This window comes from Topomyia yanbarensis, chromosome 3 (assembly GCF_030247195.1).
Source record: "Topomyia yanbarensis strain Yona2022 chromosome 3, ASM3024719v1, whole genome shotgun sequence".
NCBI classification, from domain to species: domain Eukaryota; kingdom Metazoa; phylum Arthropoda; class Insecta; order Diptera; family Culicidae; genus Topomyia; species Topomyia yanbarensis.
In genome coordinates, this window is record NC_080672.1 from 42,891,182 (window position 1) to 42,916,777 (window position 25,596).

Below are 25,596 nucleotides of genomic sequence, written 5' to 3' on the forward strand. Positions count from 1 at the left end.
CGTTGATCAGTGTTTCAACTCCGTACCGAAAATCGTTGTTTTCGGTGTTGGATTTTCTATTCTAAACGACAACAAGATATGAAAAATGATTAAACGTTGTTTCTTTTCCAATTATGTTTCTATTTAACGCTAAGGCACAAAATGTTTCGCCGATGAGTGATTCATGGTAAGAGTCTGTTTAAGATTAGGAAAATTGTATGGTACTTTCAACCCGATACCCAAACAACTATTTGCAGTTGTGCAGTAGTAATTGAAAAATGAAAACGGCAGTTGGGTACTTGAAGCTGCAAGGTGTAGAAGAAATCTGCTAGAACTACACATCACGGATTATTAAAAAAAAAATGATTTTGAGCTGAGTATGTGATGGCACACACTTTGCATTCAAAACAGATATACTACATGTGTTCACAAGAAAACGAGTGGTAATAAAGTGTATTCACATTGAACCATGCCATGGTTCGATATCGCTATGATCTCATCAGGATCTGTATTAACGGGACATCATTTTTTTTGGACTCAATGTCTGTGTGCGGTAAAGTCGACTACCACTTACTCATGAGATTAAATCGAAACTTGGATGCTTATGCTGGTTTTGGCCAATTCTTACCTTAGGTTAGATCCAGTAAGAATTAAATAAGCTGAATAAATTATTACTACCCTAATAAAATATGATGAACGGATACTTACAAGGGTCCTTCCGTATCGCATGCATCTTGAAACTGTAAAACAAAGAGAAAATATAATATATATTAGATAGTTCCGAAAATGCAAGCATCGTTTAGTGTTTCGTGTGTTGAAAAGTAGTAGACTTAGTGTCAGCCCGATGCATTGGTCAAGTGCCGTGGTTCTGAAGAGACGAAGTCGAAACGCAAACATCTGGACTAATTATAGTTAGATTTTGCGCCCTTCATGCATAAAGACGGTCTTAAATCAATGCGAGCATTGTTCATATCTTGTATGTATCATTTTGCATGATTCGTACTCTTTGTTATCAACATTTTGGTATTTTATTGAAGCACGACTGTATACAATTTCTAACCGAAATGTTTGTTCCACCTTCGTCAGATTTCAATTAGAATCAATGATCTATCAAAACAGTTTAACATGTGGAAGAATTCTTACTCATGCTTACAAGATTGGTCATAACCATGCACTCAAGAAGACCTCAACCAGAAAAAAAACTCTTAACATCTTGCTAATTGGTACGATTGAGCACCCGCTTACACATCCATCAGCAAAATATTTAATTTTCGACCATCTTTAATAAAAGCAGATGATTAATCGTATTCTAATTGTGTGCGCTACCGATGATGTACCACCAATCACTGTGAATTGCATGTTTACCACAGCCCGAAAGTGAATATTTACTGTCCGGTTACTCACGCATATCACGTATGACGCTCGGTAAGTATGAGCCGCAACAAACAAACAAAAAATCGTATCGCGCCCCACACCGATGATGACCGATAATGGTGAAACTATAGAAAACGTGCTTTAATTGTTGTTTATCGTGGAATTAGGTCGTTAGTATCGTATGGCAAACAGCGATGGCTTCATTGTGTTTCCAATACATAGGGAATACGCGTACAGTAAATAAGTTCACCACAATGTGCTTCAATTTTCCGAATTATAGGGTTTATTGCATTTTCTTAATTCCCTATTTTGACCCCACCCCATTGAGACATTCTACGAGTAATGGTATCGTGTTTCCTTTAGAACCTACCATCTGAATCGATCATTTGGACATCAATTACATAAAGTTCAATAGGAGGAAAATAAGATGCTATAAGCACGTGTTTGGTGAATGGAGTAATAAAAATGAAATGAACTTATAGGAATTCTGTAACTTCAGTTGGAATCCAATTAGCTTCAATGGTTATTTGTAAACATTTGGTTCGATTGCATCATATCAAACAATATCTTCACATTTTACTGGTTGTTTCCCAGGGAACATGTAAGGTATCAAATAAGAAGGCCTCTCGAATAAATAATACCTCAATTGGGTTACGAGTCTAAATACATTCTATGTCAGATTTACAATCAAAATAATAGTTTCTTCAATTTTTTGCTTGCATAATATAAATAATCGACACATATTTTTTGTTTTGGCTTAAGTCAGCCTGAGCTCTATTTTCATACTTGCACAATTTTCTTGTAGACTTATATTAAAGAAGTATATAGTAAGAACACCTCATGTTAAAAAGAAGGAAAATATTCACGGAACCTACAAATATTGTAAATACGAGAATAAATAACCAGTATTCAACTTATGACAAAAATACACTTAGATACACTCAAGTTTTTTTACGCGTTTTTTGCGCAGTATTTTTTTACGCGGATTTTGAAATTTACGCGCTTTTCATTTACGCGGATTTTGAAATTTACGCGGTTTTCATTTAAGCGGATTTTAAAATTTACGCGGTTTTCATTTACGCGGTTTTTGAAATTTACGCGGTTTTCATTTACGCGGATTTTGGATTTTACGCGGTATCCATCAACGAGGTTCCTTTTAACGCGGATTCTTAAATTTAAGTGGTCTTCATTTACGCGGATTTTGAAATTTACGCGGTTTTCATTCACACGGATTTTGAAATTTACGCAGTTTTCATTTAAGCAGATTTTGAAATTTACGCGGTTTTCTTTACGCGGCATGTATCCCCCGCGTAAAAAAACCTGAGTGTACTATCTATGGATTTCTCTATTATGGTTATTGAGATAAATAGAATAGGATTCGGCCTATTTACTCATTCGGCTAAACTACGTTCGGCTAATTAACATTCCGCCAATCGGCATTCGGCTAAAGGACACCCGTTTATCATATTTGTCACATATGAAAAGGTGAGAAATAATCGCACCCTTTTCTAATACGTTCACAATAAAAGGGGTCAATTAAATTTTCTACCCCGAGCGGCAAAAACCTCGCGCCGCCACTGAAGACAGGCCCCGAGCAGAAAATTGTCAAGGGGAGGGTTTTGTTTTTTTTTGTTACATCTATCTATCTTCTATCTTCTATATCTATCTATCTATCTATCTATCTATATTTATAAAAGTCAATGTTTGTATGTACATGATTTGTGGACTCCCAAACGGCTTAACCGATTGCCGTCAAAATTTATACATAGTGGGCATTCATTCTGGAGCGTATTTGTGTTCTATTGGCTGGGGATTATCTGCCCACCAGATGGCGCTTCGGAACAAATTGTGTTTTCCTCCTATTTCGCTGAATGTCGCAGCAACGTGCGATGGGTATTAGCTAGTTTCTTATAAAAGAAACCCTCAAATCTTGAAGATTTTTTCCGAGGCCTGGAGGGCCGAGTCTTGTTAAGCGATCGACTCAGTTCAACAAATTGGTTAATTGTCTGTTATCAAGAAGGAATCTGCAACCGACACCGCTGTCTTCTGGCTCATGGTAGTGTCGGATTGGTTTGTAGTAGTTAATCCTACAGACTAAACCTACAACTCTTGTTTCTTGCAATCCTCATCCATCCGGGGCAACCCTTACGTACTACTTCGTACTTCAGTATGGGTTTTGCTCATATTATTTTTGTTTTCTGTTAATCGCTCATGTTTTTTTCATTTCTGCTTTTTATTGCTTGCTGTCCAACCTTCACGGTATAGCTGCTCAGGTCTACTGCAAATATCGTCACCTACTGAGAACCTATCCGCAGGTGCCGACTATAATGATTTACGTCTCTTTGCAATCACTTTCGTAGAGTTTCTTACCCTTCTTGGCGCTAGTCGTTCTTATTAATCTGCTAGCTAAGAGTTTCTCGACGGGGGTATTTCTCATGATACCTATTTTAGCTGGCGTCCAACCTATCTCCAATTTCTCGATATGAAATTCGACAGTCTTTGTTCAATATTTGTGGAATTCGATATTATGTATCAAAACTGTCCCATGCTCGGTTCTTCTTAAGGGGGGTTTGGTGGGGAAAAAATCGTCTTCTTTTTTATCCCCTTAATTATTAGCAGTAAGTCTCTCGGTGGCCACGCTAAACTTCCTGGCGCGTATTTGCTATAACACACGCAGATTTCAATCTATCGGAAACAATTTTCGAAAAACTGACAGCGATAAAAATACAGTGTAAACAATACACTCTAAATTACTTTTACCCTAATTTTCAAGAGAAAATACCCAATGGGTCATTTTTACAGCGTTTTTTCCGTGATGCAATTTGGTGTGGGACACCCTTTAATAGCGTTTTTTCTTGAAAATGCGTTTTTAAAATTGGCGAACACGATAACTCAAAAACTGATCAATGAATTGACTTAATTTTTTATGATAATGCACGATATGTGTAGCCTGTCGATGAATCAAAGAAAACTAGATTTTTTTTCTCCCCATTATTTTGAGAAAAAGTGAGCGAATTTTACAGTAAAATATGAGATTTTTCAGTTTTCATGACGCCATTTTCTGAAACTCAATTTTTTTTTCTATTTAAGCTTTTTTGGTTCATAGAGGAACTACAAGTCTAAGCTTAACAAATCCTATTGAATTTCCTGCGTCAGACAATTTTATCAAGAGTAATCGAGTTCACTGCGGCGCTCCTCGACGTGGAAATGGTTGGATGTCTACTCTTGGAACGCTCGTATGTGTGGCTCTGCATGACTGAAAATATTTTTTTTCGTACACAATGAATGTATAAATAGATCTAAACATTAAACAAAAGATCCATTGTCATCCTTGACTTCAAAATCGCAAAATAAAAGTACTGTCGATTTGAGCACTTTACACCAGACGCTTCCCTCAAAACGCTTGAGTAAAGGTTTACAAAACATTGTGAACGCACTCGAACGTGAATATTCCCCAAACACTTCACATAAATATCTCTTTGATTGCTGCTGTCGCTGGAAAGTAACTTTTTCTGAATAAAAACAAAATGATACTGCAAATTTGAAATATGTAATCAATTTTTGAAACAGAATTACAACTGGACAAGGTAATACTTTATCGGTTGTCACAATAACATAGTAAAAAAAACAAAGCTAAATTCTTTACAACATGGTAGAAAGGTAAATGTATTCGTCTTCTTTGGCGTTTACTTTTTCGCTGACAGGATTAAAAGATTGATTTGAAGGTACTAGGCACATTCGTTACTAAATAGGTAGAGTAGTGTGAGGTCAAGTAGGTCAGTTTTCTTTGGCGAGCTCGTGCGATGGTATTTTTGCACTGATTTAGGCAAACAAGCACTCGTTGGAAAGGTTATACATCTGGCGACGTTTTGGCAATAATTTTATATTTGGCAAAATGTTTTTCAAACTACATCTTTTAAGGTTAAGGTACTTTTTTTCGACGTTATTAAATTCTGGGGGTACGGTAGGTCGAGGTCAAACAAAACGATATACAAGCCTAGAAAATCAGCAGTTTATTTTTACTTGAATATTATGAATACAGCAGATATTTTAATTATTAATAACACAAATAATAAATGCTATTAATTGACGTAATTCAGGTAAGAAATTGAGGAAGCGGCAAATGATGTGAAAAATTACGAAACCATGTAGAGAAATGTGGGAAAAACGCGTATTTTTCAGCAGTTACGTCTAGTTTTGTATTTGCTTATGACTTCTTCGGTGTCCTCGTTGTCCCCAGAGTGTGGAATAGAAGTTGTGCATTCCGGCTCACGGAGTTGTTTATCGCTTTTATGCAATTTTTTTCTAGCTTCGGCGGTTATTTTTTTAGTTATAGCTCAGCTATTAAAGAATCCTGCATCACTGAATCAGTGAGAAGTGCAGCTTTACGTCGTTTTCGGCCTCGATTCGATGGTTTGCGCAGTGGAGCTTCGGGAAATGGCTGAAAGTCTTCAATTGAAATGAATTGCTTGTCCTATAGTACCCCCAAACGGCTGACCTATCGTGCCGCAAGCGTATGTTTCATGTTGATGCCCGTATTTTTTTTTTCAAAACAAACAATATCGAAAAACCAACACAGTACTAGTGTACAGCATTGATTTTTACGTAGGAACTTGACATTTTTTACATTGATTAAATGTACTGTACTAAGAGCAAAGACAATGGATTTTCGCAGAACAACACGCGAAAAATTAAACGACGCCGTAACTACTGCAGCCGATCCACGGCCGAAATGACAGTCGTTACCGATGTTTTCTACCGTGTATCTAATTCACACAACATAAGTGACCTCCGCAATAACATAGCAAAGATAATGCCCTATACCTATTGTACCCCCATACCTTTTTGACCCCATTCTACTCTACTGATTGGAGAACAGTTGGTGTTTTAGATTTTGGATGATTTTTGAAGCTCCATGCAAAGGACTTTTCGTAATATGCCGTCTGCTTACTGGTGATCTGACTTACCTAGAGATCTCTTCATAGTCAGCGATGCGACCAAAAGTAACATGGTGAAGCCTTCTATCTTGACCAAACACTTGAACGATATCAGTACTGCATCTATCTATAGCTATGTGTGGTCAAACTAGATAATGGTGACCAGAAGCCTAAACTTCAGTTTCACCTTCAATAAATAATCCGCCACACAAACAGACGAATATACGATACGACAAGACTTATCATGAGCCACCTCAATAGTAATATAAGTAATGATTATTAGCCATCGAAAAATGTACAGGTAATCAAAAGTGGGACAAATTGTTCTACATTGTTTTGCATTGCGCGCTCACAATATCCCAATCTGGCTAACTTGGAGCCTTGACGGAAGCGGCGTGTCCCTTTCACATGCTTCGCCATTCTGCTTCAGGGCCCAGAGTCGCTGCATGAAGAGTTTGGCTTTGGTGATCGTTGGACCCGCGAGTCCGAGTTAATTTGGGCGATGTACGACATCAACTTGCGTTTCGTCAGGACGGATGCGACTAGTGGTAACTGGACCTTGAACCGGAGTATGTCCAAATTTCGGTTCCCAAATGAGGCCGAGCGTGGAAACGGCCTGGTCATCCTGAAGATTGTGGAATGGCAGAAATACCAGATCATCAGGTGGTACGTCCTCAAGAACTGCCCATTTCTTGAGCGGCTGGCATTGCCGAAGGTTCCTACGTATCGATGGGTTCGTCTGGGTCTGTACGCCAAAGAATTCGCTGAAACGCCTGATCATCAGGATGCAGAAATACTTGCCGGTACATCTTCTCGATGTCCACAACCAGAGCGGTTCGAAATCTCATAGCGATGGAGAGTAGATCGTGCTGAACTACGGGTCCGACCAAAAGCGTGTCGTTCAGCGAACTACGGGTCCGACCAAAAGCGTGTCGTTCAGCGAATATCCTGGAGCCGTCTTACAGGACGCGTTGAAAACGACCCTAACCTTCGTCGTGGTGCTCGACTCCTTGAGAACGGGATGATGTGGGAGATAACCGTGAGCCTTCACGTCATCTACGGGCTCGTCGAGCTTTCTCATCGTCCATGAAGCGATGATACGATTCCTTGATTGCAGGATCTCGCTGCAAACGGCCTCCCAGGCTATGAAAACGGCGTTCTGCGATGGCTCTAGAGGACCCCAGGAAAACTTTTGGATCTTCGATGCGAGAAAGACGTACGATGTACCTTGCAGTCGAATTACGCTTGACTGTACTGGTGTACAATAGAGTGGCTCGCGGTTGTATGGGAAAACTTCAAAATGATTTAAACTAGCGGACACAGCACTTTTTGAGTTCCTTTCGTGGTCCCAAATGCCTATGCAAAATTTAGTAGCGGTTGGTTGCTTCCCGGGTTTGCGCATTGCGTTCAAAGTTTGTATGGGATTTTATATGGGGAAATCAATTATTTTGCATTTACGTCAATAAAGATCGCTATTTCACTCAATATAAAAAACCAGCTTTATAAAACTATAATTCAAACCTTGGTTAACAACTTTGTCAAAGACGGTAGCTAGCTACGAGTTTTCAAAAAATAGTTACAACGATTTTAAAACTTATGGTTCAATCCAAATGCAGCCATACTTTTTCCAACACTGCCATTGCATTACCTACATTAAAAACCTGTTTTAATTCACCTAGTGGTGCAATTGTGCCTTTCTCATTTGTCCAAACTACGATTCCATGGCTCATTATGTTCAATACAATGGTGGAAATGTATATTACATATGCAGTACGATTTGCACTTATTACATACAATGGATCGACAGCCACGATTTTGAGATACTATGTGTCGACACTGAAATATCGCTTGAAACCAGCGGCGAATGATGGAGGAAGATCCGTTAAGAAATTTTAAAGTAGTATAATTTTAAAGTAGCAACCCCTTACTGCATACTCCTACCTAAGCCTTTACAAGCCAAAAAAATTAGGTTGACGATTCTTAGAGCGATTGCATAACCTTTCTATATGAGAAAGGCAAAAATGTGCCAAAGTCAATTTTCGTCAAAAATTTTTTTCGAGATTACATCAAATCTCAACGTTTCATGCATTTTAAAATCATTTGGCATCCAAAATACAAATTCGATTTTGAAATTTTTCATTTCAGTTTACATGGGAATTTGCTGTGTGGTTGCACTCTTCAACCCGTAACTCCGGAACCAGAAGTCCAATCCACAAAAAAATCAATAGCAGCCGATGGGAAGGTTGTACCTTTCATTTGAGACTAAGTTTGTGCAAATCGGTCGAGCCATCTCTGAGAAACAGAGGTGACATTTTTTTCCTCATACACACATACACACACAGACATTCTCCGATCTCCTCCGGGCCGGGATTAGGTTGGGGATTTTTAGAGCGATTGCATAACCTTTCTATATGAGAAAGGCAAAAATTAAAGAATACCCCAAAATCAATAAATATTCTGGGCATCATATTTCCCAAATTCCAAATTTTCTCATGCAAAATTAATTGTTTAAAATAATTTCCAGCTATGACAGTGAAGGCTAATTTTTTCTATTGAGTGTTAAGCTTACCACGACATCACGTTCACGTAATTATACAAACCTGATGGCACAGAACGTTGACGAATAAACCAAAAATCAAGTACTTCCTTGAGTGAAATCTATAGGCATTTCAACTGAGCTTAAGCACCGATTCATCGTAGTAGTCCATGCGTATCGAACACAAATAAATCCGTTGCTGTTGTTTTTTGATAGATTAGTGGTTTTTTATTATGTTCCGGATTCTATATTCTGCTCCATGGTACGCAATCAGGAAGACCACATGTGTTCCGTAGCTCTGGGATCGACAAGCTTTTTTTCTCTTCGTTCTGTGCGGAGTACGACAACAGACGCTGTTCCAGCGAGAGATTGAATAAGTACCGTTTCTTGTTTCTCGTGAGCTCTTTGATTGTTATCTTTTCCGTCAGCGCAGACGCTGAACCCGTGCGATGACCCGGAATCAAACCCCAAGACTCATGTTGACCCTGCTGGTTACCCCCAATTTGAGCCATACACGGAACTCTAGATCGGTTCATTGACGCTCTTCTACCGGGCTAAAAACAATCTTTTAATCAATTTAAGCTTTCAAAGGTTCTGACGGAGCGCTTCTCAGCTGTGACTGAATTTGTGTTGGCAAGTTCAGAGCAGGTAAAGGCTGGGAACTTGGAACTTGCTTGCTGTAAGCTCTTCACGAAGGATGTTTATCTTCCCGCTAAGGAAGTCGAAATTTATGGCGTCGTATCCGATAATAGTTTGACGTGCGATGAAACTAAATCATACCCTCAATCAAACTCTAATCGAGTGGTCACTTCGCTGGGTCCGCTTTGCAAGATTGCGTCCTCTTGCACAAAGTTCGTGCCGGTGGGTCATGAACTCTCTTAATTACGAAAAATGGACCAAATTGCATCCCCATTGTAGCAAGAACGCCAGCTGTGGAAAGCGCAGCGAGAATCATAACGATGATAATTGCAGTCTAAAGGCAGAAAAGTGTCCTTACCGTGTGGAGATTCTGCATGTTTTCTCGAAATGGCCTGCGCACGAACTGTGCGGAGATAAACTAAAATGTTCCTCCCTTAAGGGACGTTTCAAGCGAGCTTTCGCAGAAATACGAAAGAAACCTAATAATGCTGTAGCCCTAATATACTGTATCAACCAACCATACTGTCGGTAACGCAATACGGTGTATGTAGTTTGTTGCTAAGCTTACGTTATATATATTTTAGCTATGATCTTCTAAGCAACATGATTATTGATCAAACACAGATAGTTTCATGACGCGGTGTTCATATCAATAAAAAATCAATGGCAATGTCGACTTCCTAAAGATCAGAAGAGACTGATCAATAGTGATTGTTTTCAAGGATGGTGTGATTTGTTCAACTATTCGCCACTCTCTAGATATACTCTACCTGTGTTAAAAAATGAAGACACGACATATTTTGTCAGAAAGCGTAATTGAATAGTTTTTTTCAGGTCATACAACCAAACATTTTTGTTAAGCTTAAAAGAAAAGGATTACCTAAATGGGATACTTAGGTAAAAGCCGTATTGTGACAAAGTAATCAATACTTCAAACTGAAAGTAAGAGGACCGCAATTTTGGAAAACCCAATATGTTAATCTATTACTCAACTTTTAATACCGTAGTTATACCACCATTTTTTAAATCCAAACATGCGTTTTTATCACCTAAGAATCAACGCTTCAATAACGCTCGAGATTCCAAAAAAGTATCTCAAAACCATCCAAAATGGGTCCCGTAATGGACATCTGTTTGAAAATTCGATGGACCAACGGAAAATTCACTGCATGTTTTTAAAATATCCCTTTCTTGGCAATTTTCTACAGAATTACAACTGTAAATTTAATAACAGTTTTTTTTATAATTTATGCTACACCAGTTTAGTATGATCAAGCGCTATGTACTTGTTACACCCAAGATTGAATTTTCTGGCAAAATCAAAAATCTTGGTGGAACAATCGCGAAAAAATTGTTCTTTGAAGTCGAAAAAATACAAAGTCTGGTAGAATTTCCACCGGCTCCATGGAATTATTCAGATTTTGTTGAGTAATAATTCAGTCATAATTCCGCAATTCGTATGATAATATGCCAATTTCCCCAATAATTGCAGTAGATATCAACATCGCTTCGCAACAGGAATTGGGCACTCCATACGACCAGTGTACAGTATATAGGAAACCCACATTTTGTCCAATCATTGAGGCACTAAACTGCATATTGAGCACAGCAGCCACGCGAACTATGTTCTACTTCTACTACTGGGAGTTATACCGTTGCAACCGAGTCGACATTGAAAGTAGGTACGGCTAGCTTCACGCTAGACTAAACATATGACCTTGAATGTAATCGAGGTAATCACATTCATCGCGGCACATCCGCAAACGAGTATGTTCGATGCAACCGCCCGGGCTGTGCAGCTATCACAGACTATCACTTTACATCGCTTTACATGATGCTGGATGTTAACGATTATTAAATAACACCACGTAGAATGGCGCCCTATCTCATACAATGTACATCGTGAAAGACATGACCCAACAAATATGCGTGCAATTGATTGCTAATTGTTCTAGAGTGTGTTGTGGCTACACCGAGGATCAGATTTGTGCAAGGCGTTTAATCAACGGATGTTTATACATTGCCGTCAACTAAAAGTTCCGGTTAATGAAATTGTAATTGATGCCTGAAGATCAACTAGTTCATTCGATCTGTTGTACTACTCATGTACACTAATGATGTAGGTACTATAACATGGTAGGGGGAATAATGAGGCTGTTTACTGTATAGGGTCAGAATCACACACACACTCATTGGTCATCTCACCGGATTTGCATTCGCCTATCGGCGGATATAATCGTTGACACGTGCTGCTTGGCAGACCTGAGTGTTATCCATACACGAGGTAAACAACAAGTGGGAATCGTGAAAACAATACGTCAATAAAGGCCAACAGCCGCCGTTGCAAACTACATATGAAACATGCAGTGTCGAGTCGAGCTACTGCCGGTACCGGATCATATAGAGTGAACTTTCCACTTTCCACATGAGGCGACAGTTTTGTTGACTTGCGACATCGTACCAATGAATCAGGTGGTCAGTGAAATCATTGTACATACCTACTGTTAAGTCTAAACGGCAACATATCGGAACTCACCAGTGGAGGCAATTGAATTACGAACGTAAACTTTTCTGGTTTGTTTTGAGTGAGGTTCCGTTATTGTTTGCAGTTGCAATAAGAAACCATATGTCAACATATGTAACAGTTCCAGAAATAAAATGAAACGTGAAAGACTTTGCATGTATTTTTCGATCGCACTTCGTCAGATCACCTTACGTGCATATATTGTCGTTATACGCATAATAGGGAATCAGATTGAAACAGCAGTATAGTGAACTAACAGTCGGAATTTTTCGAACAATGACTGAATGTACGGCACATTTCCTAATTAATTCTTCTAGGTTCAGTTAGTATCTCTTCTTGCATTCGCTCTACATACCCAGCCCAATGTAATCTGTCTGTGTTGTTTGTATCAGTCTCTCCATGTTATCTTGTCAGAAAAGCCCATGAGTTCATGCATCTGCGCCATTCTTCGTTTTCTTTTCCGTCATCGAGTATAGAGCTCAGAATTCCTTCCTCAAATATGACGAGAAGTCTATGGTCTGCCTCTTTCGATGTTCTTTACTTCTGACACCATCCCTGAGAAAATTCTCATAATCATGAAATATCATGAATGTAGTCCGCGCAAAATTTCACAACCATCAAAACATCGTAACATGGTCTCAAAACCCATAACAAACCAGATTATGGCTTTTATATGGGATTTCTTACGCCTGGACTGGGGGTGAATTTGGACCATGAGGATGGGGGAATTATGGACTTTTCGTTAGCTCGGGATATCTGATGCCATTTTATGACCAAGAAACTATTTGCCACCATGACTCAATCAACAAAGAGACGCCTCTGTACCTAGTTGGTACAAATCCATCTATTACCGCTTACTGGTACCGGTGGTGATTTTTTTTTGCTGGTGAGACTTGTGATGACCAATGGTTTCATTTAATAAACCAGGACCCGACCCAAACCCTAGAGTTAAAAATTGAAAACCCCGAACACGCGCTTATACAATTTGGAAAACTTAAGCCCAACCCGAATCCGAGAATTTGAAAACCCTGCTACGGAAGCGGTCCTTTGCATTTAACCAGGTAGATGAGCTTGGCTCCTTTGTTGGAATCTCCCTAAGCAATGGTGGCGAACTATCTCTGGATTGTCTATTCGCCCTAAACGATCCCGGAAGTCACTTGAACTTCCCAGGAGAAACCTTGGTCCATCCTGCTTCGTTCTTCTTATTAATTAATTATGGAGAAAAGCTAGGCTCGTTTTACTGATCCTCCACAATTAGAACGGACAATTATTAGGATCTTTAACAATTAGCCGGGAACGCGAGTGGCTCCTTCGCGATTGGCTATCCTACACCACACTTGTTACCGGACAACGGACCGGCACTTTAACTGGCCGTCGCACACACGCACTTCACACTCGACTGTGAACACACTGTGGCGGAAAACTGTCCCGAAAAAAGGATTGTATATTCTAGGCATCTTTTCACTAGCGTGGGCCGTCGCTCACTAAGGTTGATGGCTGCCTTCCATCTCGCCAGTCGCATCGTCGCATAGCTGTCATCGCCAATACGCAGCATAATCAGCACCCATTTCACAACAAAAGAAGAGCGATAACCTATCAAAATCGTTCAGAAACGCGAAAATAAACAAAAATTTACAACTAAATGTGAACGCTACAGAATAACGGTGAGCATGATGTTGCATAAACAAATACACTCTACGGAGTGTATACACAAAAAAGAGAAAAAATATTACACACGCCGTCGAGCGCAATGAAATTTTATATAGAATACCAGAATATATAGACGATCACACTATTGAAATAAAACTACATGACCTAACACCGCGTACTAACGCTAGCGTCATTAAACAACACATTTCAAAATACGGAGAAGTGGACAGCGTTAAGGAAGATACTTGGAGGAACTTCTTCACGAACTGCGTGCGTATGATGAGAATGCATCCGAGACAACCTATCTCCTCCTACCTGGCCATCCAATAAAAATCAATCCAAGGTGTTGCATATTGTCAGCGAACATTGGTCATGCATCCAGGACAGATTACAACGTGCCAACTCTGTGGTCAGCCGCTACACCACGAAAAAACTTGCGCAAAGGCTGCTAAGAGAATTTCATATGCTACGATACACAGTCGTCGTATGCTACACCACAAGCTGTTTCCAATCCTACGGCTGTGTATCGGGCAATAACAAGCACTAAATCAATAACCAATCAAACAACCACCACCATCAATAAAAAAATAAATGTCGATGAAGACAGACTTACAACAACGACCCGTAAGAACGAGAAGCGGAGAGAAGGCTGATGAACTGACCCCAAGTCACACATGACAACGCAGCTAATGCATCACCGCCAAGAAAAAGGATTTCGTCACACAGCAGCAAGATGCGCCAACAAAGCTCGGCGGATTGGTAGTAACTTTGTTATTTTTTATTTTTATATCTTGTAAAAACACGAGAGATCCACAGTAGAGATGGTCGGGTTTCAATTTTTTCAAACCTGAAACCGACCCGAATCCGAGCGCATGAAAATTTAAAAACCCGAACCCGACCCGAGCCCGAAATTATAAAATTTGAAAAACCCGAACCCGACCCGAGCCCGAACATTTTAAAACTTAAAAACTCGAACCCGACCCGTACCCGAAAATGAAAATTTTGTAAAACCCGAACCCGACCCGACCCAAGAATTTTAAAATTTGAAAACCCGAACCCGAACATTTAAAATTTGAGAAGCCCGATCCGATCCAACTTGCTAATACGGAGAATCAACCAAAGATCTCGAAGATTTTTAATTCTAGGCACCCGACCTGGACCCTTGACTCGTCTAAGAATAGTAGAATCACTCGAATTTGAAGTAGCACCATACGCATTGAGTTATATCTGCATATGGAAAAACAAATCATTGCCGAGTAGAATCCACATTTATATTTACTATTATTGAACGTCAAATTTGTAACGTGCTGAGAAACTTGATAAATTGTTGATATCTTAACCGGAAATTAAGTTAAATCGGCGAAACAGAAAGCTTAATGGTCACAGTTTCCAACAACCTTGCCCGTCGTAATTAACCAAAATTTCTGATTTTTTATCAGAAACCATTCCTGCAAGGCAGTTTCGTATAATTTATTATATGTATTAAATTATTTGGCAATTCGTATTCGACAGCTTACATGACGTCACCCACGTTACTGGTTGGAACGGTCAAACCTGTATCGAAGGGTATCAATCATTTTCTGACGTGTTCTTGATGTCCCATCATTAGCGTTAGGACGATCTATGATTGGGTATCTAAGTTATTTTATGCTTCAGATTATACGGTATGCGCGCCAATAGAGATGCTTCGACATCTCCAATGGAGCTCTCGGAACGACTCCAAACTTTTAAAAATCCGTTAATATTTGAGCACCAGAAAATACGACGAATTCTAGCGATTCAGAGGTGCTAACATTTGGTACGGTTATATGTGTCATCCATTCGTATTACGAAGTATAATTCACTACTACAAAAAAGACTGCGTTTTGTGTATAGACGCCAACAGTGTCATGAAATGGATGGGTCGTTTTGTTCAAAACCCGAACCCGACCCGACCCCGATAATTTCTAATTTGAAAAACCCGAACCCGACCCGAGCCCGAAAGCCCAAAATTTCATAAACCCGGACCCAACCCGAACCCGAGAATTTCAAATTTGAAAACCCGGAACCCGACCCGAACCCGAGAAGCTTAAATTTACAGAACCCGAACCCGACCCGAAACCCGTCGGGTTCGGGTCGGGTCCGGGTTTCGGGTCCAAAAACCCGAACCCGACCATCTCTAATCCACAGCTCAGTCCTGTTAACGCATTGAGCCGTGTAAAATAAATTAGAAGAAAATGAAACCTTCACAGTCGATTGTCTCTTCTTCTCACGTGTCTTTACTGTGATATCCTCGCTTTGATTTGCTACATAGTTAAGTTCACACAGCAAAAAAGGATCATTCACAAATTACCTAACGCAAATTGCCTAAAATTGACCCCCCTCCCCCATGTAACAAATGTTACCCCTCGACTGGCTCAGTGGGTGGTTGGGAGGGGAATTTTACTTATGTTGGGTATTTATCAATTGCTACACATTTATCCACAATGGAACTAATCCATCATCGGGAACATGTGGAAACGGATTCAGCAACTGACGTCGACTGACCGGGGGAAAGGAAAGCCAACACAAAGTTCCTTCAGGGACATGCTCAAAAGCAGCAAAGATCGATAAGATTCCGAAACACCATCCAATGGTGAGACCTGGAATTCTTTGTTGAATACAAATAACGGAAAAGATGCGTGTAAGGGTTAAACTAGGCTCAATGTTGTTCATAAATACTCCTAACTCTTAATATCTACATAATACAATTTTATTCGGCCAGTAAGGTATTAAACTTTCTGTGACGTCACGTAAGTACTTGCGGTTTGCTGCAACTCCGATGATGATGACTACGACGGGTACCCGGAGAAGCTGGTGGGGGCGACGGCTGATCACGGTAATGGCTGATACTGTTTGTGATAACTGGTAGATGTTGCTGGCAATGGATTTTTCCTCGGTGGTAGCATCCCGTTACACCGTTCTTTTCGGTCTATATCGGCACGGTTGGGCATCTTCCATGCAAGGCTGACACCGCCATCCGTTGATCGGTCAATGGCTTCAAAATGGCCGACAAACGGGCTATTGGTATCCCACAATAGTGATCGTGGAAAGAAAGTTTCCGAAACGTGTTTCGGCCCAAGATAAAAAGATCTTTAATTTCCGTCGAGGAAAATCTTCACTACCTACTCTACTCTACTTCTACTCGAATAATAAGATCCATAAATGACGTAGCATTTTTTTGAGTCATTTTTAATACCCCCCTCCCCATCGTGGCATTTCGTCACAAACCTCTAAATACCCCCTGGTAATTACGTAGCTTGACGGTGATTCTCCCCCCCCCCCCTTGTCCCCGCAATTTTTTTAAAAATATAAAAAAACGATGTTAGTTATTCCCCTTTAAAAAAGCTACGTAGCATGACATGACCCCCTACCCCCCCTGTCGTCACACATCATCACAAAATACAAAACTCCCCCCTCCCCCATATAATGCTACGTCATTTATGGATGATCCCTAACGAAAAAACATCTGCACCGTTGGGTGGTTGTCGACGGAAAGAGATCGATCTATGGTTGTGCTGAGCTAGATCATAAAAGATATGATCAACACGATCAGGGCGCCCACGAACTTTGACATTTCATTTAATTGACCGTTCTTCTAATGGTTGCACGTCGGTTGCTGATATGTTGCGCGACTTTCGCTCAAACCGCTGTGACCGGTATCCCTAGCGCGTATCTGTGAGCATCCTTGCGTGAGTGACCCCTCCGTCCCAGACGAAACGTCAGACTTGGCGGGATATCACTCACGCAGCTTGACAACATAATACCCAGGGTATGACTAAGGATCGGGGAACTCTTAAAGTCAGTCGAGAGAGTCGTTCCCCCCCTAAACGCGTTACGTAATTTATGAATGGTCCCAAAACAACCTAAAATATAGAATCTTTTAACTTAAATTTAGATAGATTTGAATTTCGCGTTTCAACCACACTTATTAATGTTGTCCAAAACAAAACGAGAAATTCGATTCGATTTAGCTTTTCCGTTGAATGAGGTACTTTTGAGTTGTTTTTGAGGCATGGATACTAAAAATTAAGCAAGTTTAGCTTAAATTCGAGTATACAGGGTGCGTGAGAATTTTCGCGCTTTTTCTCTTGCTCGTGTACCATGATTCAGGCATATTTGGCAGCACTGAATAGCTCATTCTGTCAGGGGTAAGATATAAACAGTTTTGAGTAATCGTAAAGATGACGAATCAAGAGAGCAATTGGTAAGCCTTTGTCGGTCGGTAAATGTGTCGGAAAGAACAGTTTGTATATAAAAAAATGGGTGAGTGATGTCAGAGACATAACCTAAATGAAGTAGAACACAAGTTGGGCTGTTAATACGAATACTGCAATTCTTACTATCTTCTGAAAGGTTGTATTAAAACCAGTTATTTAGGTATTTCTAATGGAAATACCGACATATCATTTGGCAACAGCAGAAGATTCGATATACGTGTACCGTTATTTCGGCATTTTCTTCAGAAATACCAATATAACTAGTTTTAATAAAGTCTTTCAGAAGATAGTACAAATTACAGCAATCGAATTAACAGCCTAAAGTATATTCTACTTTACTTCGGTTATGTCTCTGACACATCTTTTTTATTTACATGTTTCACAATTTAGGCTTAGAAACGACCGCTGAAGCCTTCATTCTCGGCTACGCTGACCATAAACGCATATTTATCCCGTTTTCTTTGGGATTTTCCATCTTTATGAGACTGATTTGCTATCGTGGGCAGTACAACCCAACAAACATTTCGTAGTTTTTTAAACGTTTTAACAGTTGCTTTATTCAGCTCTAGCTGAACATTGGAGGTATACGTGTAATCATATATCGTTTATTTCACCCTTAAACATCCGGGATTTGGAGAATTTATTCAGCTTGTCTGATTAAGACACATGAAAGAACAATTCTTCAGCATGTATACAGCCTGAAGAAAGCCACAGTTCAGCTTCATCAATAAACCTTTTCGTTACAGCTATTCAGCTGAGAAAATTATCATGGAAAAATTATTAAAAAAGACATTTATTTCAAGTTACACACGCTATCAATCTCTTTGGAAGCCATATACTTTTATTAGTGTTACGTTACAATTAGAGAAAAATTGTATTACCTTGTTGGAAGTCATATCACGTACCTGGATCCGAACCAGCAACCTGTTGAATACTAAGCACTTACCTTACTGTCTGCACCAATCTTGCATACATCGAATGCTTAAGATTTCACCGATGTACCGAAAAGTCTAGGCTGCTGAATAGAGTCTGTACAAAGACTACACTAGCCTTTTATAGGTTTGAGTGAATCTAGTTGGCTTTGGTTCGAATCCCAACCTACGATAATTTTTTTATGCGATAATTTTTAGAACATTCGGAAATTTTCAATTAGACAATTTACTAATTTCAAAAACTAATGATTGTAGACGTTTTTGTATCCAAGATGAGGACTGTCACAAATTTTTTAGACAAGTAAAAATGAGTGTCATATGAAAGCGGTGGTATCTGAATGATGGATTGAAGCCATTTATAATTCTAAGGTGGCAATCTCCTTGGTATTTGCCATACCATTTAGCAAATGGTCCATGGAAACAATTCTGGTGTCAAACATTTACAGCATCGTTCGAACAAAAATGTTCTCTTGTGTTCAATAAGTAAACAGACCATTTCGAATTAAAAGGTAAATTTACGTAAACAAGGGCGCGTTTGATTTGGCAAGCTGTTACATTGAAAAAACTGTAAATCGTTGGGTTCACATGCTGAAAACTCAGTAGATATAAAACAACAAAATAAATTTGCTGTTGTTATTTCTTCTAAACCATAATATATAAAAACATCTCGATTGGAATATACCGAAACACTTAGAAAATATATTGTTTTCTCGCTTGAAAGATTTACGAGTACATTTGTCGCCAATGTAATAATCATATGTTATTCCAGAGACTTTATAGTCCACAGATAGGCACCTACTTCGAAATAGGAATGGGCGATGGAGAAACGAATTGTTCAAAATCGATGTTGTTAACTTAAAAAAATTGATCTGGTAAAATCGATTTTTGTTTCAAAATTGTCATTGAATCGAGATTTTTTTGATTTTTTTGTTTCTTACAATCGATCTTTTTGTCTCGAAAAATTGAGAATTTTCCGAGATATCAGTATAAAACATTACTTATTACTCGACTTGCGGGGATTTGGCTGGGTTCAACTAAGTGTGTATGTATATGCAAGTCCGTAGTATGAATTATTTTTTTAGGTTTACTAATGCATCGAACCAACTTGATAGCTTCTTTTTGTTAGCAGACATTTTTTCAGGCCGACATTGAAATTGTAAATTAACTGTATGAAATTGTAAAAAACACTGTATAAATGTTACTAGAGCAAACCGTTGAAGCAACAAATAGAATAAGAAAAGGGTTTTAAGTGAGAAGTATTTCACTTAAAAGTAAAAAAATGATGTGCATGTATTGGGACTCGAACCCAGGTCGGTTACCATTCGTCATGGTTCGCTAATCGTGTCAATTTTTGGAGTAGGTACAATTACCTTTATTAAACACATAATTCAGCTAAAAGTCAAAGGTAGTATAAGAGCAAATGTATAGGTAGAATACATTTTTTGAAGACATGTAGTGCAGCTTGATGATTAAAGGTAATAGTATTGGTAACAGCATCATTTATTCAACTCGTAATTCAGTCTAATTGAGATGGTTGAATAAAACCATTAATGCTGTCGCTGCAACATTTGTTAGTAGTATAGTTCAGCCTAGTTTGAAGTGGCGAATACTGGAGATTAAATAGACTGAATAAACTGTTAATGTTTAAATAGTTCAGCGAAAGTATTATTCAGCTTAAATAGCCTTAAATCTGCTTTTAATCAACAAGTAGTCTTATAGTTCAGCTCCTAATGTTTATTGGGAATGCAATGAAATGCCGGCCTTTTTTCGTTCAACGTGGCTCCCTTCTCTCTTTCATCCATTCTTCGTGTGGAGGAAGTACATTAACGGTAACAGTTTTATGTTAGAAGATTTTTCGAATTTTGGAATAGGTACGGCATAGAATTTTGGGGAATTTTGATAACCGGTAATTGGCAATCACATTTATATACCGTTTCTGTGGCCCTTAAAATTTGTGCATTCAAGCTACCGGCAAAGACCTGATCCGACCGATGCAACAATTCGAACTAAATAATTTGCGAACATGTCATTCCTTATATATGATCCAAAGAACGTGAATATAAAATGTGAAATAGCACGGCGCAGATAATTATTACTTTCACAAAATACATTATTTTTCGTTATTCATAGTAGTCGTACATTTTACGGAATCAAATACAGTACACGTGCACATATTTCCGTTCAGATAGTGCAAAAATAAAGTGCTTTTATTCATTACACTGGAAGTTATTTGCATTTCAAAACTGGGAAAATACCTCAGCAGAAATTTTTGAAACGGGATTGAAACGTTTGAAGTATTCTACTTCAAAAAAGCTTGTGAAATTGATAAACTGTCGTACACATCTACCCGGAAGAAAAATGTGCTGTTCCAAAATGATTGGATTGAACCGATCCAAGAAGTAGAAAAACTAATTGAAAGATTTCGGCAAGATCAATAGAGTCAATTGCACGGAAACTTGGGACTGTTTATGCTTTATTAAATTACATCAGAATAACTGGTAAAATGAGTAACAAAGCATCAGTATTTTGATTTTTGTAACAGCTTTCTCTTTGTTTCAACTCTCCTCATGCCGAGGTCAGTTGAAACAGCAATGAATGTGAGTTGAAACAAGTAGCCAGTTACTTTAAATATTATCAAAACGTTTTCTAAAGCATCAAATGTTACAATTGTGTCATTTTTATTCGTTCACACTAAGATGATTCCTTAAAATGACATGCATTCTTATCAATATTTTTCACAGTGTATATCTATGTATAAACTGACACTTGTTTTGAAAATTAATGTTAGATTTTGGTTACAAATGCAGGAATTTCTGCTTTTATACCAACAGTAATAACAGTAAGATACTATACCTGACCACTAATAAACTATAACTGTAAAATCAAGAAATTTGATACCCATTTTTCATATATTTAGTTATGTATTATTTTCCAACCAATTCCCCTAGGACACTCTACATTTTTAAAATGGTTGATATGACCAGTGATGCTATTTATGACTACAAGTGATACGGGTTTATGAAAACAGGTAATTTGGTATCCATGTCGGTAGTATTTAGTTCATTTTGGATTATGGTTACTTCGCTCCAAGCTTCAGAAGCTGATCGAAGTAAACAATTAGAAAAAATGCATATTCCGTGGTTTTAAATGACTTAGATCTAATAAATTGAGAATGTTGATCACTGTTGTCAATTCAGGAAAGAATAATCTTGATTATTATTATTTGTTCAGGGACGTTAATGTGATTATAACATTGCAATAAGACTAGAAGTTCATCATCGAGGAGAGTTGAAACAAGGTGTTTCAACTCACCTAGGTCGAGAAGTAAGGCTTGATCCACAATTTACAATTTATACATCGCAAAGATAGAAAGAAACGCATTCAATTCATAACTCTTAGTGATACTTTCATGATTGAACATCACTTAATATCCTATTTATACCAATTTGAAGAAAATAACGAAAACTTACTTTTGCTCATTTTTTGTAGTGTGTTTACCGTAAATACTCAACCACTCATTTAACGTAGTAACGTAGTAAAGTAGTGTTTGTGTGCACGATCTAAATAAAACAAATGCAAATATTGTTTTATCCCTAACGGTACTGTTTCGCTAGTAATGGGCACTGTTTCAACTCTCCTCTGTTTCAAATCTCCTCGGTTTCCCCTAGCGTACAACAGTTGTTAGTAACACAGGCATATCGCATTCAGATAAACGATTTAAGTTACAGTCTAAATCAATCAGTATAAGCATTGTTGTAAATGTTCCTGTGATTTTACCTTTAATTTGGAACATTGTGGAACTTTTGATTCCTTGCAATAATATTGTTTTACGGCATGGTTGACTTTGGTATAGATAATTAGGCTAACAACTATTTTTCTATTGTTTAGTGCTTTACCTATATTTCATACAAATAATAAAGACGAAACTTTCCCTGATGACAACTGCAATGGAAAACTTTAGTTTATGCTTTGTGGAATACAGTGACGACTTAATTGTGTCGTTCTTGTTTAAAAAACCGGCACTATTAAAAGATAATAAAACATTATCTCGGAACTATTCTTCATAATATTTTCCAATCTAAAATCCAGTCGAAAAATATGAAATTTTGAAAAGTCAAGTTCGAGGCAGACAAAGTCGGAACATTACTGTATATATGAACTGATTAAACATATTTAAACAGTTTTACATGGAAACTAACGACAGTAAAAATGTTCTTTTTCATGATGCAACCATGTAGTCAAAAAAAAATACTGCAGTGCTATTATGAAATGTTCCATTTATTTTCCAGTGCATATCAAAATACGATAGCTCTGGCTCGGATATGATGTAAATAGTTGGGTATCAAACGTAAATGAGACCGATTTATTAACGGAGAAGAAAATAAACAATTAGAGGCTCTAATTTGCATTGACGATGCTTGCCAAAGTAGTAATAAATGTAATAATAAATTATAATATATGAACTAATTTTTCTCATAAAACTTCTCACAATGAATAACGCAAAAGTTTCCTTTATTCCATTGAGGATCAGAAGCTACCGATCCGAAATTCTCATTTAATTTAAATACATACTTTTGCTTACCCCCACTATACCGCGAGTACCGATTCAAATAATCATTGAATTCAAATGGTAAACCAATCAATACAATTTAACTTCAAACAAACCACAAAAACGAAGAACATTTTTTTGCCTTCACACCGCAACGCCACAACCCAAAAATACGTTTACAACCGGTTAACCCAAAAAATCGTCTGCACAGCAGACCGGACCGATAAGTACAAATCTGAATATCATCGCGTATGTAAAGGTAATGTACATCACTTACGTCGTCGTCATCGTCCTCAATATTTTGGAACTGCGAATTGCTGAGAGCCATCGGTGTTTCGCGATCACCGCACTTCTACGCTTTGATCTTGCTTCACTGTGGAATGCCCCTCGTGATTGACGTTCTTCCTGGGAACTAGCTCTTCTACTAGATCGATATCAGCGGTTTCCGCGTTGACCAGTCCAGCTGACTGATTTGAATTCAACCAGCAAATGTACGAGAATTTGTTTTAAACGGCAATTGGTGCAGAGTTTACTGTTTTTTTCTGCTTCAGTCATGGGTTTTTATTCAGCACAACTTGTTTGCTGATGCATCACAAACCTCGTTCGTTTCATATTTTTTTTTCTAACGAAGCTTAACCGTAGTTATAATCAATTCAGCAACTTGAAACCATTATCGAATTGCACCGTGAATATTTTACAGGTGTCCCAAACGTACACAAATTATGTCACTGTTCTGAACCTATTTTTAGCATGTTTTCCGCCTATTCCCGCATCACATTTGCAATCGATTTTATGCACTTCACTCACTCAGTATGCAAAATCGGACTAAGAATCTATTCAGCTTTAAGTATTTAGCTGTGGTCCAGACATTCAGATAAGATAAAACAAAAATATGACACCCGGAATTTTATTAGCGCTGTTTGATTACGTTCGCACTGGTTTGTGATGATGCCTAGAAAATTACAGCCATGCCAGTACGTCACACTCAATTTTCCTCTGTTGCAGACGACTGGGAAAAACAATTTCCACCGCACGGAGGTTAGAAAGAAAAAACACTAAACATGCACAGCGATAGTATACAGTCGGGCTGAATTATTGATCCAGTAAATCGATAATACAATTAACGAAGTAAATACCCGTCTAACCGAACAGTAGACGGGCAAAGCTTTCAACATGTAAACTATAGGAAAACTATATTATTCACCAAGAACATAAAGTTGTCTATCTGACGGAACCGACACTTTCTGATTGAGGGAAAAATGGTCAATGCTGGTCATAACCAAGCCATACCACAGAGCATCTGCTGAGAGCGCGTGGAGCAACACTCTCTTGCGTACACGAATCGCTGAGAGCGCTCAAAGCATGCACCGCGGATACGGAACAGCTGCTTGCTGCTGATGAAGGCATGCACACCTAAACATAAGTCTCTCGATATATGGAAACTATAGGGGAGAGTGAATACAATTTGACTTCTTAATAATTTCATTATAACTACGAAATCGAATAAAAAAAGTTATTGCTAAACTCGCCATTTCGTAGACAATTTTAAATGTTGTGGGGTTAAATACCAATCGAACCTCATCCTTAACTTAATCATAGGAACAGTTTTTGAAATAATGTTAGTGTGGCTTTGTTTACCTATAGTTCAATATGAAAAATAATTTTAAATTGTAATCGTCTAGTTTAAAGAAATTTATAATATAAAAGAAAGGATTTGCCATCATTAAGCTAATGCTGTATTAAATAAACGTGTGATCACTTGGTCTTTTTTTCTATTAGGACTAAAATTGGTCGGTGTTAAGTCAGACCGGACTAAGTCGCAAAACATCAAAAAATGAGATTACGATAACACCGGATAAAGAATTTCTTCAGCTACATTCGACTTTTGCCAGATTTGAAAAATGTAACCATAAACAAAATTTATCACAAAAAATAATTTCCAATTATAACGTAGAGGATGCTGCGATTCAAACTTTGAACCCGTTTTTCTCGAAATCAATATTTTGTCACTTAGTCCGGTCTGACTTAACACCGACCAATTTTGGTAGACTATAACTAATTGACATGGACGGTCAACTAATCAGCTAACCCAACATAACTAAGTAAACTACTTTTTTGATACACGATAAACTCTAACTGTATCAGAAAGATGTGGCGTATTTTAAGTTGACAATATCGGAGTACTCACAAAGTCAAAACTTTTTTCCTTGCTGTTCAAATATTCTGCTAAGCAGACTG

The 25,596-nt window shown here is 38.3% G+C and overlaps 1 protein-coding gene across 2 annotated transcripts in view; it reads right to left on the bottom strand.

The window, feature by feature from the left end:
- Positions 1 to 24,625, bottom strand: part of LOC131692076 (tetratricopeptide repeat protein 39B-like) — a 53,954-nt gene extending 29,329 nt beyond the window's left edge. Inside the window, exons 1-2 of one of the 2 annotated variants that reach the window (XM_058978929.1) lie at positions 23,636 to 24,625; positions 688 to 719 (exon numbers count right to left, since the gene is read on the bottom strand). In XM_058978929.1, coding sequence (XP_058834912.1) covers positions 688 to 719; positions 23,636 to 23,686 — 83 coding nt within the window. In that variant the 5' untranslated portion in view covers positions 23,687 to 24,625. The remainder of the gene's footprint in view (positions 1 to 687; positions 720 to 23,635) is intronic. The other variant, XM_058978930.1, reaches the window with a different exon arrangement.
- Between the last annotated feature and the right edge of the window lie 971 nt (positions 24,626 to 25,596).